Below are 15,670 nucleotides of genomic sequence, written 5' to 3'. Positions count from 1 at the left end.
AATACCCTTACTACTTGCTTTTAAATTATTAATCAAAAAGAAACCTATCAATCAATAAGTATTGTCAGTTGATATGTGTCAATAAACAATTGTTGTTTTACATTAATTTTATTCACTTTTCAAAATCTTTGTTAACTTATTGGGCCCCTCCAAAAAAAAAAAGAAAAAAGTATTTCAGTATTACAATTTGTGAAATTACTAGTGATACTGGGCTTTTTTCACCTTTTTTTGCCATTTGTGTTTCTTCTAGGAATTGTAACTTCCCATCTGCAAATTCACCAATGTTCACTGTTTTCACTTTCAGAGCTTCAGACTATACTGAAAAATGTAATAAGGCAAGGTCCCAATAAATACTCTACTTTCACATACTTCAAAACTATTGTCTCCTGATGATCTTTAGAATGGGTTCATCAGTTTTGTTTTGTTTTTTTAAGTCCCAAAGAGATTTCAATTGGGCTTCCATTAAATCTATAAATTAGAAATAATTTAAGACTTCTTCAAAATATACAATCTTCTTACTGGGATAGTAATCTCCATTTTCTCAAGTTTTCCATTTCCATAAAATGCCAAATTTTTCTTCATTATATACTTTACAAACTTTTTAAAAGATAATTTCTGAGTTTTTATATATGGGGGGACCTCTTGTCAGCGGAGTACTTTTCAATTATATTTTCTATACAGTTATTAATTGTATTTAGGAAAACTATTGATCTTTAAATGCTTATTTTGCAACATAAGGGTAAATTACAAAATAAAATTTTTTATTCTTTTCCTTGAACTTTCTAGATACACAATCAAATTGTCTGTATATAATGATGGCTTTCTTGTCATTACCAACAGTTATACAAGTTAGTTTTATTTTCTGCTCTGTTGTGCTGGATGCAATTCCAAAAATGATTTTTACTGCCCACTTTCATGGCATAGTTTCCAAAAAACACTTTATAAAACCTAGGGCAGTGTATTCTATATGATTCTGATCCTTCAGGAGAATGTATTCTGGGCAGATGTTCTAATTCAAGAGGCTTATCAACAAATGGAAACATGTTTGAAAGAGAGTGTCCATGATGGACCTAAAGCCCTTGTTCCCACATTAGATCACAAATAGCTGAAGAAATTGGGGAGGTTTATTCTGGAGAAGAGACACTCATTGGAATATGATGGAATAAGACTTTTCATTAAAACAAGGATTAGATGTGTTACATAACCTCTCCAAAGAAAAGAATGAGATACAATATAGAGAGAGGCCAATTTTTGGTCATTGTGGATAATTTTAATTAAAACATAAATAGCATAACTTGGTAAGAAGGGGATCCCCCTAAAGGAGAAATTCTCAAATATAGGGTCAATAATCCATTACAGAAATGCTCTGGAACAGATTTGAACATCTGATAGGTGGTTCAACTGATAACCTTTAAAATTCAAATTCCACATTTCCACTACCCACTGCTATAGCATGTAGAATGCCTGGCACAGAAATGTTTACTAGAATTCATTTACATACAAATAGAAGTAGTATAAACAGCCTTATTATTTTTAGACTGATTTTTTAATAAACACATCCCAAGATTAAATACATACAAAAATGTGTATACATATAAAGGGAATAAGACTTTCCCTAATCACTCCTTCAAACTGCAGCCTTGGATCAATCAACAAATATTTATTAAGCTAGGCAAAAAAAAAAAAAAAAAAAAAATCAATATATACAGAAAACAGAAGGAAATGAATGTGCAGGGAAAACAATCACCATGAAAAATTTTCTAATCATTTTACCCTATTGCAGAAGTGCATCTGTTTAAACATTAATTGAATTTCCAAATAGATACTGCTATCAGAGCATATGCTATTTAAGAGTCATACTTTTCATTCCCAACAAAGAAGACTCTTCAGGAAATAGGTAATGAAAGCTGTTAATTGTTGCATGTCCTTCTCATTCAAGATTAATGTTCAACCTATATTTTCTTACCTTTCCAAAATATCCCTGGGCAACCTTTGCTCAAGCAAACAATCTAAAACCAAATAATAGCAAAAATGCTTACAAGATAGAAACTACTGAAAAGTGATGTGCCTTTATCTTGGGGGATTTAGGTATAACTAATTATCTTTTATAATAATCTCTATAAGCATATGTCCCCTATGAATACTGTTACCCTCATTCAACAAGTGTCAAGATTAATAACTTGCCCCAAAAGTACAGGATTATGACATATTTTATAGAAAAAACAAGGCATAATTCTTATGTGTCCATTTTCTTTTTTTTTTTTTAAGATTTTATTTATTTATTTGACAGACAGAGATCAAAGTAGGCAGAAAGGCAGGCAGAGAGAGGAGGAAGCAGGCTCCCCGCTGAGCAGAGAGCCCGATGCGATGCGGGGCTCGATCCCAGGACCCTGAGATCATGACCTAAGCCTAAGGCAGAGGCTTTAACCCACTGAGCCACCCAGGTGCCCCCTTATGTGTCCATTTTCATTTACTAATGACAGTTGGTGATTCTATAAAACATTTGATTCCAGAAGTAGTAACACAGAAAACTGAGTAGCTGGTAGGTTGTGAGTTCACGACAGAAACAAGAGATTCTATTCCACCCTGGAAATTTTCGGAATGCTCTCTTCTCTTCAGTCACATAGCAATATTCTAGAACTGTGGATTGATATGAAATGAAAGATACAAAGAAAAGCTCTGTTCTGAAAAACAAACCCCAGAATGAATAAGTCATGGAGATCCTTTTCCTCCCTGACAGTCGAACTCTCCAGGTGCTGAAAGATGGCCCAGAGAAGAGTGACATCTATTGTTCAGGAAGGTTTATGGGTGGGATCCACCAGTCCTGCTGAGTAGACTGTGCATATGGTCCATGAGCAAAAGGTGACCTGTCTCCCCAGAGGAGCAAACCAGTGCCACCCGAGAAGGGGCAAATGGAAGCTAACATCCAGTGCATAAGAATTATCCAGGAAATGAGGGCAGAGATCAATAAGCTGAAGAAAGAGAATCAAGTCCTCCGGATGAAGCTGGCCTCAAGTAGTCAGAGAACCCCAGGCCCCAGCGGAGAATCAGAAGATGAGAGGGAAGAGGAAGTCACAGACCTTGGTAACCTCGAAAAAGCATCCGAAAAATCTCCAGCAACCCTTCATGGTGGTGTTTCCGTTGATGCAGCACCAGCTGTGCACGAACATCAAGGTACCAAATGTCCATAGCTCTTCTGGGCTGTGCCCATCTTTGCAAAGCCCTCCTAAACATTAGGTTTATTGTGCCTCTCATATAACTGCAGAAGTTGGCGTTGGTAGTGGTGAGTTCCATTCTTTTTCTCTTGGTAGATTACTTCTAAATCCCTAGGGGGAAAAATCATTAGTATCTTCAAGCAACGTATTTTAGAAACATCAAAAACTATTTCATATCTTTCTGGAAAGGTGGGAATGGCAGGTTTGTGAAAATCAGTCCCATAAAAAACAATGTGTTTTTTTCCTTCTTGACCTCAAGCCTTTAAATGTCACATCATAGAACACGGAATGGGTGTGTGTCAAAAGCCATGCTCACTTATTAAGTTACAATATTGCACAATAGCTCCAGGTATGATTATTACAGTCAGACAATTATGGTTGCAAGTGATTTGTCATTCATTATCCACTTGACTCAGAGATACTTAGGAGAAATCTTTTACCTTTGTTTTCTAGGAAGTGTTAGAGTACCTACCTGACATGGTTATGGTACCTATCTCTCTGTAATAATAGACTGAGTGCTTAATTTGACACCTGGCAAGCACACAACAAATGACAGATGTTGTTTCTTATCCATGTTTTATAAAGAAACTTCCTGCCCTGCGTGAATGTGTGTTGCCCATAATTCAACGTCCTGTACAGGTCGAAGGCTTCAAGACGCAGGGTCAGGGTTGCTGGAAGGGAAGAGTGGGGGAGGGATGGGGTGGCTGGGTGATGGACATTGGGACGCGTATATGCTATGGTGAGTGCTGCGAATTGTGTAAGACTGATGAATCACAGTCCTGTACCCCTGAAACAAATAATACATTGTATGTTAATTTTTTAAAAAGAGGCAGGGCCAGTGTTTGATACATTCTAAGAATCAAATCTCTCACCTTTTGTGGGAGAAGAATATTGACTGTTAAGACTCTATGCAAAGTCAGAAATCAGCAGGGCAAAAACTATGTTCTGCATTTAAATGATCAGTGCTTGCCTACATGCAGCAGATTCAAATAAAATTGCTATACATAATTAAATACTCAACTCTCTTTTAATATCATTTGTCAAAGGCTTCAGGCAATGCCATTTAGAGGTTCTGAACAGCTTGGCAAGGAAACATGTCCTATTTGCCAGCTGGTTTCCTCTGTTCGAGAGGTCTCTCTCTAGCATGGGACCCTGCATTTCAAAGCTGAGAAGAGATTCCCATCAGGGCTTTTTCCCTTTTTGTTAAGTGCAACTCTGGATCTGAGTAGTTCTGTCTGCTGGTTATTTAATAAAACTGAAAGAGTAACTAACAGGGAGGTTAGACTTTCTCCTGGTTTAAAAAAAATAAAAAAGGAAAAAGAAAAGAAAGATATGGATATTTGTAATACATCCTTACCCTAAAGTTTCTCAACCTCTGCAATCTTAGACATTTTATACTAACTAGCTCTGTATTTGTATGGGTCTGTCTTCACTATAGGATGTTTAGTAGCTTTTCTGGCTTCTAAATACTACATGCCAGTAATACCTGCCTCTCACCCTCTAGTCATGAAATGTCTTTGGAGATTCCAATTGTTGCCTGAAGGACAAAATTTCCCCCAGTTGAAAACCACTGCCTTACTCCAAAAGCAAACGACACTCTATCAAATTTATTTTCTATAAAATATTTTCTATGAAATTTTATTTTCTATAAAACTGAAAAAAAACATAAGTTTAGTCTTAGTATATATTGTGGCTATTTTACAACAAGAATTACACCAGTGAAAGAACAAAAAGTATAGTATACCCTTTACACTTTTAGGGCCTGAATGCCATCAAGCTTAGGAGAGTTTAGACTATTAGTAAGAACTAAGCACGCAATTGATAGCATACTTCTTCAACATATGGATGGTAACTCCCAATAAGAACATTAGCACTAAGTTTAAAAAGGACTGGTGAGGGGTGCCTGGGTGCTTCTGGGTTAAGCCTCTGCCTTCGGCTCAGGTCATGATCTCAGGGTCCTGGGATCGAGCCCTGCATGGGGGCTTTCTGCTCAGTGGGGAGCCTGCTTCCTCTTCTTTCTCTCTCTGCCTGCCTCTCTGCCTACTTGTGATCTGTGTCAAGTGAACAAATAAAATTTAAAAAAAAAAAGGACTGGTGAAAAACTGGTAAAATTGGAGGGACTCTAGTTAGTTGTATCAGTTAAACACAGAAAGAGACATGATTTAAGTTTGTGCTTGGAAGCCCAGTTGAGTTACTTTACATGTATTTATCTGTGTCTTAAATGCAATATACTATCCTTAAAGTAAGGGACACAAGTAAGAAGAACATTGGCCTGAACATGAGGACACCAGATGGCAGTCCCAGTTTTGTAATACTTGGTCAATGCTGAGTAGGACACATACATATATGGACATTTATATGCTACAGCCCAGGAACACAGCTGCTTGGGGATCTACAGATATAGATAATAAAGGAACATATACATTAGATGTCTGTAATAAGGGGATGTCTATATTATATATCCATAGTATATATGGGGACATATATATAGTAACAATGCAGAAGAGCACCTGCTTAGAATGAGTCTTTGCTGGCTACGTTCTCATGGAAGCATCTGTAATAGAGGATGAGCATTTGGTGGATATGCAATCCAACCTGCACTTTCAGGGATGCTGCCCTTATATATTTTTAAAAAAATGACTCTTTACAGGGACCCCCCAGCATCACTGGACCTCCAGTTCTCTGCAATGTATTCACATCCTTTGCTGGCTATGAAGTTCTGAAATTGTGCTGATGACCCCATGATGCTGTGTTGAATATCCTTTGCCTTTTACTCATAAGAAACTAAAGGATACAGACTTGAGTCTGTATTTGTGACCCAGAGCGATGAACAAAGAGCCAAGCTGCTAGTCAGTCAAACTGGAGCACAGGTTCCAAATAAGAAGGAACTTCCCCTTGCCATCATCAGCACAATTTCTTCAGTTGTAATTTCCTACCATTCGCTTTAAAGAGAATACTTTATAATCCTTCCAAACAGAAACGTTTATGATTGTCAATAGCCATAAATTTGTTCTTAGACAATTATAGAAGTTATAGATGATGGCCAAAGTAGTGTTTAAAGATAATTTAGGAACAGTATTTGCATGCAGTTAAACACTTCGGATAGATTTGAACTTAAAACACTTCTCTCTGCCCCCAAACTCTTGCCTGAAAGCTGATCTTCCACTCTTCCAAACCATAAAAAGCCGAGGCAGCCTCCACGTTTTGCAATGGCCTTAATAATCTGCTGTCTGCATTCTGCAGATGTGGGCAACAAACTTAACTAAGAAATAATTGTGCTTCTAGCACTCTTAAAACCCAAACATGATGCAAGCCTTTCTTAAACACCCATGCTAGTTCATGCCAAGGCTGTGACTAGAAAGAAAAAAGATGCAGTAAACATTCCTTAAGTGTTCCAGAAAATGAAAACCAACCCGAGGTCAGGCTTCTTCACCCCCTGGATGAGAACTGGATGTCTGGTCAGCATTAGTATGGTGTCATAGGGATTCAGACAAACTAAACTCCCTAAAACAAAGCTCTTTTAATCGAAGTGCCTGAGTTACAAGGAGCAGAGAATACTCGATTCACATCAAGAAAAGAGTTTATTGGCAGACATTTACAGACAAAAATTGAATTGAAAGCCCTCACAAACAAGGCCATAAATCCCTCCATCTCTCTCAAGAACACTCCAGTTTTCTATTGAGGAACTTTTGCTTCTTTCCACAGACCTCCTGTGCTTTCGTCTCTCAGTCAACAGGCCTCCTCATAGTGACCATCTCAACTAAAGTCTAAAGTCAAGACACACAAATGTAGCCCAGTTAGCAGTGGCCAGTTCAATTTTTGTGATGAGAGGCTATGATTAATATGTTCTTCTACAATCTTCTAGAAGGAGAAAAAATGTCCAGCATTGTCATCTCCAGAATAGCCATGTTCTACCCATCTTAAAGTCTTGTTTTATTATTTCTACATGTCCAGGTCTCTGTTCTAATGCTGTATCCTTACAAAGGTATTGCCAACCACACTGTTAATAGAGCTTCCAGACCTCCTCTTTCATATGTCTCTATCCCCTTGCCTTTATCAGCCTAATTGGACTTTCCGGGATCTGTCACTACCTGAATTTTATCACATAATGTTTGTTTATCATCTGTCTGCACAAAAAGATAGTAAGCTCTATGCAGGCAAGAGTTTTGAGTGGGCCACTATCCCCATCTCTATCTCATAAAAAAGTGCCTGACATTATTTGTCAAATAAATAAATGACTAGATGTAGTTTATGTGAAAAAAAATGAATCAAAAGTAATAGTTTTGCTTAGGTCATTTTAATGAAGTACTACTAATATAATATGACATCTGTGGACATCATTAAAGGTGAAATTTTCATAAACTTAAATTTTGTGTCTCCTACACAGGCAACGTCATGATTGTTAGACGCTATTCCATCTCCTCACCAATTCATTCATTTGCTGCAAATGATCCCTGGAAACCTGAGGAAAGACACCCAAAGAGTGGAATTCTAGGAGCTCAGGGAAGAATTAAATCACTGGCATGTTCTTCAATTAAGAAGCAAGACAATAAAGAAAAGATGTTTGCAGCAGATTCTTTAACCAGCACTAGTTCCAACCAAAGAACTTCTCCTGATCATGTTTTTGATAATGTAACCAGGTAATGTACGATCTGCCTCAAGTTAGATAGATTATAGGCACGTGCTATGAAAGCACTCAGGCATTCCCATTGATAGGCAAGGTCTTAGGTCAAAGAAACAAAACCAAATAGTGTTTTGGGCCAAATTAATTTCCATCTCACATGTGCATTTAGGGGGTCAAAAGAAAGAAATATTTTTTTAGATCAAATGTCACTCTAACAGATGCCTCTATGAGCAGAAGACTTCATTGGTCTGCCCTTACTCATTGAGCACTAACAACTGTACTCTGAGCTGGCCACCAGTGATACAAGATTCAGCAAAACCAAAACGTTACGTTCAAAACTTTCATTCCATGACAAAGACACACCAATGAACTGATCACTCTAACAAAATTCTTCTCAAGGAAAAGACACACTTATTTTAGGAACTGAACACAGAAGTCTTCTCTGAGAGAGGACTGTTCTTGCGAGGGAAGTGACCCAGTGGCTTTCGGGCGGTATACAAAAATCATTACTCAAGAGGGCCAAGAGACAAAGAGAAAAGGAATTTGTTTTTCAAAATCCAGGAGCTGATGTTTGGGGAGGTAGGCGCATCTGTGAAAAAGAGAGATTTAAGAAGACATTTGAGAGATGGGCGGGAGTCTTCTAAGAGGAAGCTCAGAGGGTGACGCCAGGAGTGGTTCGAGCCAAGGGCCCCTTTCAGAACAAAACTGTCACTATCAAGTCTAACTTATCCCCTCTATAAGGCTAGAGCATGACCTCCCCTCTCCCACATGCTCCACCCCAACTTCCAATTCCCAGTTAGGCCCTGACTTTCTAGGGAGAGTCTCTACATATTTGTCTCCTTCGAGGAGAAAAAAAGGCCTGGGTTCTCATGAAGAAGAGAAAATGGAATAAATGGGGTGCAGAGAGAATAAAGAAATCATCAAGCTCAGCAGTGACAGGAAATCAAATCAAGAGATAACAGTGATAGGCCTGCAGGGATTCTCTTCAATATTGGAAAGAGCACTGGACCTACCACAGGATGCAGGACACAAAGGCTGAGCCAGTTTCATTTGGATTTTATAAGACGGGATGAAAATTGTGTTTCACTTCCAGAAAGTTCTATTACAGGAACAGAGAGAGTAGCCTGAGTCATGAAGGACAGCTGCATATAGTCACGCAGGGGAAAATGGGAAGATCACCTCAGGTAGAGCAGAAAAGACAAGACAGAAGGAAGCATAACTATGGGGGAAACCAAAGTAGTCCAGTGAATGAGGGAGAAGGAGGGAGCACAGACCATCATAAGAGGACTTCCAGGCAAGGCTCACAAGTGTGTGTTTTGTCCTGTACTTATTGGAAAGCGAGTAAAAAATGTCTTTCTGAAAAGTTTTAAAAGGTAAAAATATTCGGGAATGAAAGTTACAAAGATCACTGTTTTACTCTGCAAGAATTTTGTCACTTTTTTTCAGATGTTTTTATATATTAAAGGAAAAAGATGTTACTAACAGAGAGAAAAATCCTGTATCTCTTTTCCCTGGTCCTGCCAATGAGCGAGTGTGATCATGAGTTTTTGCTTCTATCCTTTTGACCTATTTTTTTCTATACCTTCATTACATTCATTCATTCATTCAACAAATAATCCTGGAGGCATGTTACGTGCTGGGTAGGATTCTAGGCCATAAATATAAAGATAAAGAGGGAAAAAAAATTGTCAGAAGTCCCTGCCTATTCCTTTGTACAATGATAATCCATAAATAAGACAATACATAAAAGTGTATCATTTATATTAGATGATGATATGTATGAAAGAGAACATCAAACCAATTAAAAGGGAAAAGGAAGGGTTAGAAAAGCAAGCATTATTGAAATTGTATATATGGTAGCTAGGAAATACCTCACCATCTGAGTAAAAAGGGAAAGCATTCTGAGGATTTCTGGATGGGAAAAACTTTCCAAGAATTGAGGACAAAAAATGCAAAAGATGCTGAGAGGGGGTGCATGACCATGTTTGAGGAAGGGAAAGGAGGCTGGTGTGACTGGAAGAGAGTAAGCAAGCAAGAGAACAGGGGAAGATGAAGGCAAAGCACTAGGGGTGACCTTCCACTCCCCTCCAATGATTCTAGATTTATCCCAAGTGAACTGAGTACATAACATGTTTTTTTCATTAAAAAAAAAATAAAAGATAATGGATCATGTTGGGAATCCTGCTTTAAAAAGACTGTAGGAAAACAATACAGAAAATAAAAAGACCAGGTTTAAGGCTTAAAAAAAAATGATCTAGGAAAGAGATGATCATTTCTTGGCCAAGGTAGTAATGGTGGATGTGATTTCTGGATATACTTTGAATATGGAGCTCATAAGATTTATTGGCAGAGCAGATGTGGGACATGGAAACAAGAAGTGTATAACCAATCACTGTGTGTCAATGACCATGTGTTTTCAGAGAGAAGAAAGAAGAAAGGCAGAGATGCATCTTTTGCTTAAAAAAAAAAAAATATATATATATATATACACATATGTATACATTAAATGTTCATCATAAAAAGGAATGTCTTTTGTTTTGAAAAATTATATATACACATATATATATCTCCAAATGCATATATATATCCAGTTATATAATGGAACTAAATATTCATTATAATAAGAAAATTGCAAATTACAAAGTATAAATGCAATATTCAAAGTAAAAAAGTATAAAAAGGAAAATCTTCCATAACTTCACTGTCTGAATAACCACCAGGTAGATTTTGATGCATATCTATCTTTCCAGTCTGTGTCTGCCTATTTTGAAATTGTGCAGTGCACATTATCATAATGTTTTATTTTTTTGCACTTAATCCATTACATTCTCACAAACCTATCATGTTGAGAAATACAGTATTATTAATTTTCATAAAATTCATATTATTTTCTGTGATTGTTTGGGAGCCTAGCCAATGTTTATAATGTATTATTTTTCTAAAACAAAATGTTTTCCAAATTCCAAGCTGCCAAGGAATAAACTATTTAGAACACAATCTATTGGTAATTTAGAATCTACTTTAATGGGAAAGACTGAGCCAATTGCAGGTTTGTGTGAAAACAAGAAAGTCAGTAATGGCTTGAAATCAACAGCTGGGTTGGCATAAAATCCAGTCAATTCCAGAGAACTGTTGACAAGAACGAAGCATGTATTTTTTTGTTATAGTGCTTTTTTAATTTTGTCTTTTATGTCCTCAGTGATTAACTAGTCAAGTAACGTGTCATTACATAAGCCCTCTAATTTTTTTGTAGATTCATTTACTTTCTAATAGTTCTTAAAAATTTTTTCAAAAGATTTATCAAGAGCCAATTTGTTTGAACTGGCTTTTGAAGCAGTCAGACATCGTACCTAATTTGCTTGTGAGCCTTTTCATTATTATACCAAGAAAGTGTTTTACAGAATAATGCCAATGTCAAGATTTCTAAGAACAAATGCTCTCCAAAAACCAGAGACAGAATTTTAATTTTTCCTGAATTTTCGGAGAAATAAGAAACCTAGAAATCTAATGTCCTGCATTTAAGAAAAAGCTTAAGATTAAGAGAAAGCGTCCATATGGAGCATAGCATGAGACACAGAAATGTTGAATCACTATGTTGCCTACCTGAAACTAATGTAACATTGTGTGTCAACTATACTCAAATTAATTTTTAATAAATTATAAATTAATATAAATATAAATTAGTAATAAATCACTAATTTAATTAGAAATGCTATATTATTCATTTTGCAGATAGGAGAAACCAGATACATTAAGTACATACACCACTGACTCTTGAACAACACAGATTTGAACTGCGCCAGTCCACTTATGTATGGATTTTTTTCAATAGGTACAGTACAGTACTGTAAATGTCCTTTCTCCTCCTTATGATTTTCTTCCTTATGATTTTTCTTAATGATTGCCCTTTACTTTCTTTTCTCTAGTGTATTTGATTGTAAGAATATGGCAAATAATAGATACAACATACAGAATATGTGTTAATCAACTATTCATGTTATTGGTAAGGTCCCAAGTCAATAGTAGGCTAGTAGTATTTAAGCTTTGGGGGGAATCAAAAGTTATGCACAGATTTTCCACAGCCCCAGGGCTGAGTGCCCCCAACCCCTGTGTTGTTCAAGGGTCAACTGTATCTTTTCCTTTTCATATCAAAATGGTTAAGAAGGCAACCTCTGAAATCAGATGGCTAAAATCTCAACTGCATCATTGGCCTTAAAAAAGTTATCTGTCTGTTTTATAAAATAGTTTATTCTTCTGTAAAAAAAAAAAATTAAAAATTTTAAAAAGGAATCACAATAGCATTTACCTCAGAGTTTTTGTGAAGAATAAATGAGATAGTCAAGTGAGGGCTAATAAATGACAGAGCAGTTATTATTTTATTGATTCCAACATATGGAACCACTGACCTTCCACCCAAGGGAGGGAGCAGATGTGTTCCCCTTGATCCACACCACTATATGCCACTCAGTGAAATGATCGCCTTATCCAATACAAAGAAAGAAACAGAGAGAGAACAATATTGGAGAAAAGGCAAAAATTTCAAACACCATTCTTTTGACTTTTTCCTGAGAACGGTATATCCTAATTTATGTCAAGATTCTACATAACAATTTAATCCTTCAGATGATATGATTCATTGCCGTCTTTCCTCTCTCCCCTTTACTGTTCAGGTGTGATGGGTATTCTGTTAATTCAAAATCTGTAATTGCTGACTGATCTGGATTATAGAATAATTGCCTCAAATTTCTGCTTCCTTTCACCTGAAGATTTCCAATGTGAAAGACCCTTCACCTGAGACAATATGATATTCTTTAACTTTAAACATGAAGAGAATAATCTTCCCTCAATAGTTTTAAATTTTAGTTTCATCAACATCCTTCATTGGGTTTAATCAAAAGCCAATTCCAATATATTTTTTGTATTATTGTTGAATAACTAAACAAAATATATTATGATATGTTTCAAATGAGCTTTTAACAGTTTAGGCAGTCTTTGGTGGCTTAGAAAAAAAAGTAGATGTTTTATATAAAGGCTCACTAAAAAGTCTTGCTTATCTTCTTCTTATTCTGCTTTCTTTAGGGACAAGATAAAGACAGTCAGTTTCCAGTTACCCATGGACTTGTCTTCATATTCCAAAAATTCAAGTTCTTTGAAGTGTTCACCAAATCAGACCACAAACCAGCTAAGTACCATTGCAGAATAGGCTGTGTGGGGTGATGAAATTTAAGAAACAGCTGATTCCCAAAAATGAGAACACTGAGGCCCCTCTGGATCAGTGTCCTCCCCTACAAAGAGCTCTGGAAAGATTCCCAGTAAGACACACAAAATGCTTGGCATCAGGTCAGTGGACTTGTCAATGGACTTGGCCAAGAAATGGAAGTAATTTCTTTATGTCATTGTCGAATACTAATGTTGATTGCTGTGCAGTGACTATTGCAGTCTCTGTATGCAGCAATGAGCAATTAAACATAATTAAATTAAATTGCATGGTAGTGTTCAGTAGCTGCCTTCTGCCATCAAGAAATGCTGCTGTTTACATTATAAGTGTCCCTCTCCAGATGAACTTACAACAAATATAGGGGGGAAAAAGTTCTTGTTTTGATTAATGGTATAGAAGCAAGAGTGATTATCCTTATAGTTAATTCTTGGTTGATATTTCACTGATACTAATTCATTTCATCTTTTAATATCCTATGTCACATGCATGGGAGCACAAACACAGCAGACTCCCACAGCATCCATGGTGGGCTCAGAGCAAATGTGGGTTCACTAATGACAAAGCCTAAGCCTGCTTGGAAGGAGAGCAAAAAGGCTTCAGATGATCATTATTTAGGAGTTGGAAATCTCAGAATTCTCTCAATTCCTGAACTTCTTTTCAGAATATTTCCCCATCTTGGTTTACAGCAATCATCATCAAATACCATTACCCTTTTAAAACTAATATCTTGTATACTAATATATTAAAATATTCAGAGCATTAAAATGCAGACTCCTGGGGGCACCTGGGTGGCTCAGTTGGTTAGGTTTCCGACTCTTGGTTTTGGCTCAGGTCATGATCTCAGGATCCTGAGATGGAGCCGGCACTTAATCCAAGCTGAGTGGGGAGTCTGCGTGAGATTCTCTCTCTCACTCTCTCACCCCCTCTGCCCCTCTCCCCACCGTGTGCGTGCTCTCTCTAAAATAAATAAATATTAAGAAAAGTAAAATGCAGATTCCTTGTTTCCATCCAAATGCCAATACTCTTTTTAAACAAATATATTAAAATAGGCAGAGTATTAAAATACAGATTCTTTGGTTTCACCCTAGACAACTGAACTGGCTATAGAAGTAGGGGGACCAACAGGGAGCAAACCAGAAATTCCCATTTTAAATAAGCCTTCTCAGCTGATTTCTGCTAGACAGCGATGCTTACAATTCACTATTGTAAATACTAAGAAGCACACTCCAGGGTTCCCAAATCTGGGGCTAAGTTGGAGTGGAAGCGGCGAAGCAATGAAAGGGTAAGAATGGTACAATCCATTTCTAAGAAAGGATTTTAATAGTCGCAGACAGGCTCCTAGAAGGCAGACGGATGAATCAATGAATACCCTGAGGTAAAAGCCACATAATGGGTCAAATGTGTCTTTTATTTATGATATTCATTTAAGATTAACAACATTCTCAACATTAAAACAGATGTACCGTAGAGCAAGGTTATAACCAGAGGGGAAAAATACAAATGAGATTTAAAAGCACATTCATCTGGGAATAAAGACACATACTCAATAGATAATTAAGATAGTAACCTATGAGATGCCTGGCACTTTTAGTCTTTAGTTTATGCACAATTTTACTTTCTGCCGTTTACAAAATACTTTTGTGTTAACATCGGTTAAATGAAACATTTACCAAACAGTTAAAAAACTAAATAAATAAATGACAACCACCCAAATTACAATGTCATAACTGACAAAGCTGTAATGACAAATTATCCCCAATACCAAGTTTAATTACTAACATGTGATTGGCATTTCATACATGCTCTGTGAACTGAACTGAATTAACAACTACAAGATTCCAATACTGCCCACTAAAAAGCACCCATCAAATGTTAAACTTTGATATTAAATATTTAATATTATGATTAAAGAAACAAAGCCCACTTCTATTTCCTGACTCATTATACTGTTTGATAGTAAACCTTCCGAGATTTTTAAATATGATGAACCACCAAGAATATGAAGTCTATCCCAGTCATGTTCTCACGAATTATATTTGTCTTACTCTATGCCCCAAACTTCTATAAGTCAGGAACTCAAATGCCTATTAGGGACTGTAAGAAACAGAAATGTGTGGGTGCTCTGGAGAACAGACCCCATCCAAAAGGAGTTGCAAGCTGACATTTGGGTTCAAGATACTGACATATGAAAACTCTGAACTCACCTTCTCCATGGAACACACTTAATTACACCTATGGATGGAAAATTCTTCCTGAAGAAGAATTGAAGGCTGACTGAACAGCTACAGAACACCCAAAGACAGAGAGAATGGCAAGAGAAGAGCAAGAGACATGGAGACACAGTAACAAAGGGAACACCCAACCCAATGCTGTGAAGAGAAGTGGGGAGGGAGACTACTGAGGGCCTTGGAATAGATCCCTCTATCCTTGGGCACAGAAAAACAAAAACAAAAACAAAACAGAACAAACAACAACAAAAAACATGATTTAGAAGAGGAGCTAGCATGTAAAAGAAACAATGCTAGAACTCTGCCAAGCAGTGAAAGAGTTGCAGAAAAGTCCTCCAAGTCAGAGGGACTAGAGAACAATACAGTTTACATTCCCACCCCACTT

General features: G+C 36.8%; 1 protein-coding gene across 1 annotated transcript; it reads left to right on the top strand.

The window, feature by feature from the left end:
- The first annotated feature begins 2,912 nt into the window (after window positions 1-2,912).
- Window positions 2,913-13,272, top strand: LOC116867949 (putative coiled-coil domain-containing protein 195). The gene is made up of 3 exons (XM_032857963.1): window positions 2,913-3,174; window positions 7,603-7,855; window positions 12,919-13,272. The coding sequence occupies exons 1-3, from the start codon at window positions 2,913-2,915 to the stop codon at window positions 13,040-13,042; spliced, it is 639 nt and encodes a 212-aa protein (XP_032713854.1). The 3' UTR covers window positions 13,043-13,272.
- The last annotated feature ends 2,398 nt before the right edge of the window (window positions 13,273-15,670 follow it).

Source organism: Lontra canadensis, unplaced genomic scaffold (assembly GCF_010015895.1).
Source record: "Lontra canadensis isolate GAN:19392208 unplaced genomic scaffold, GSC_riverotter_1.0 scaffold13, whole genome shotgun sequence".
Taxonomy (NCBI): domain Eukaryota; kingdom Metazoa; phylum Chordata; class Mammalia; order Carnivora; family Mustelidae; genus Lontra; species Lontra canadensis.
The sequence above is the reverse complement of the archived record's forward strand: the minus strand, read 5'-3'. Positions and strand labels throughout refer to the sequence as shown.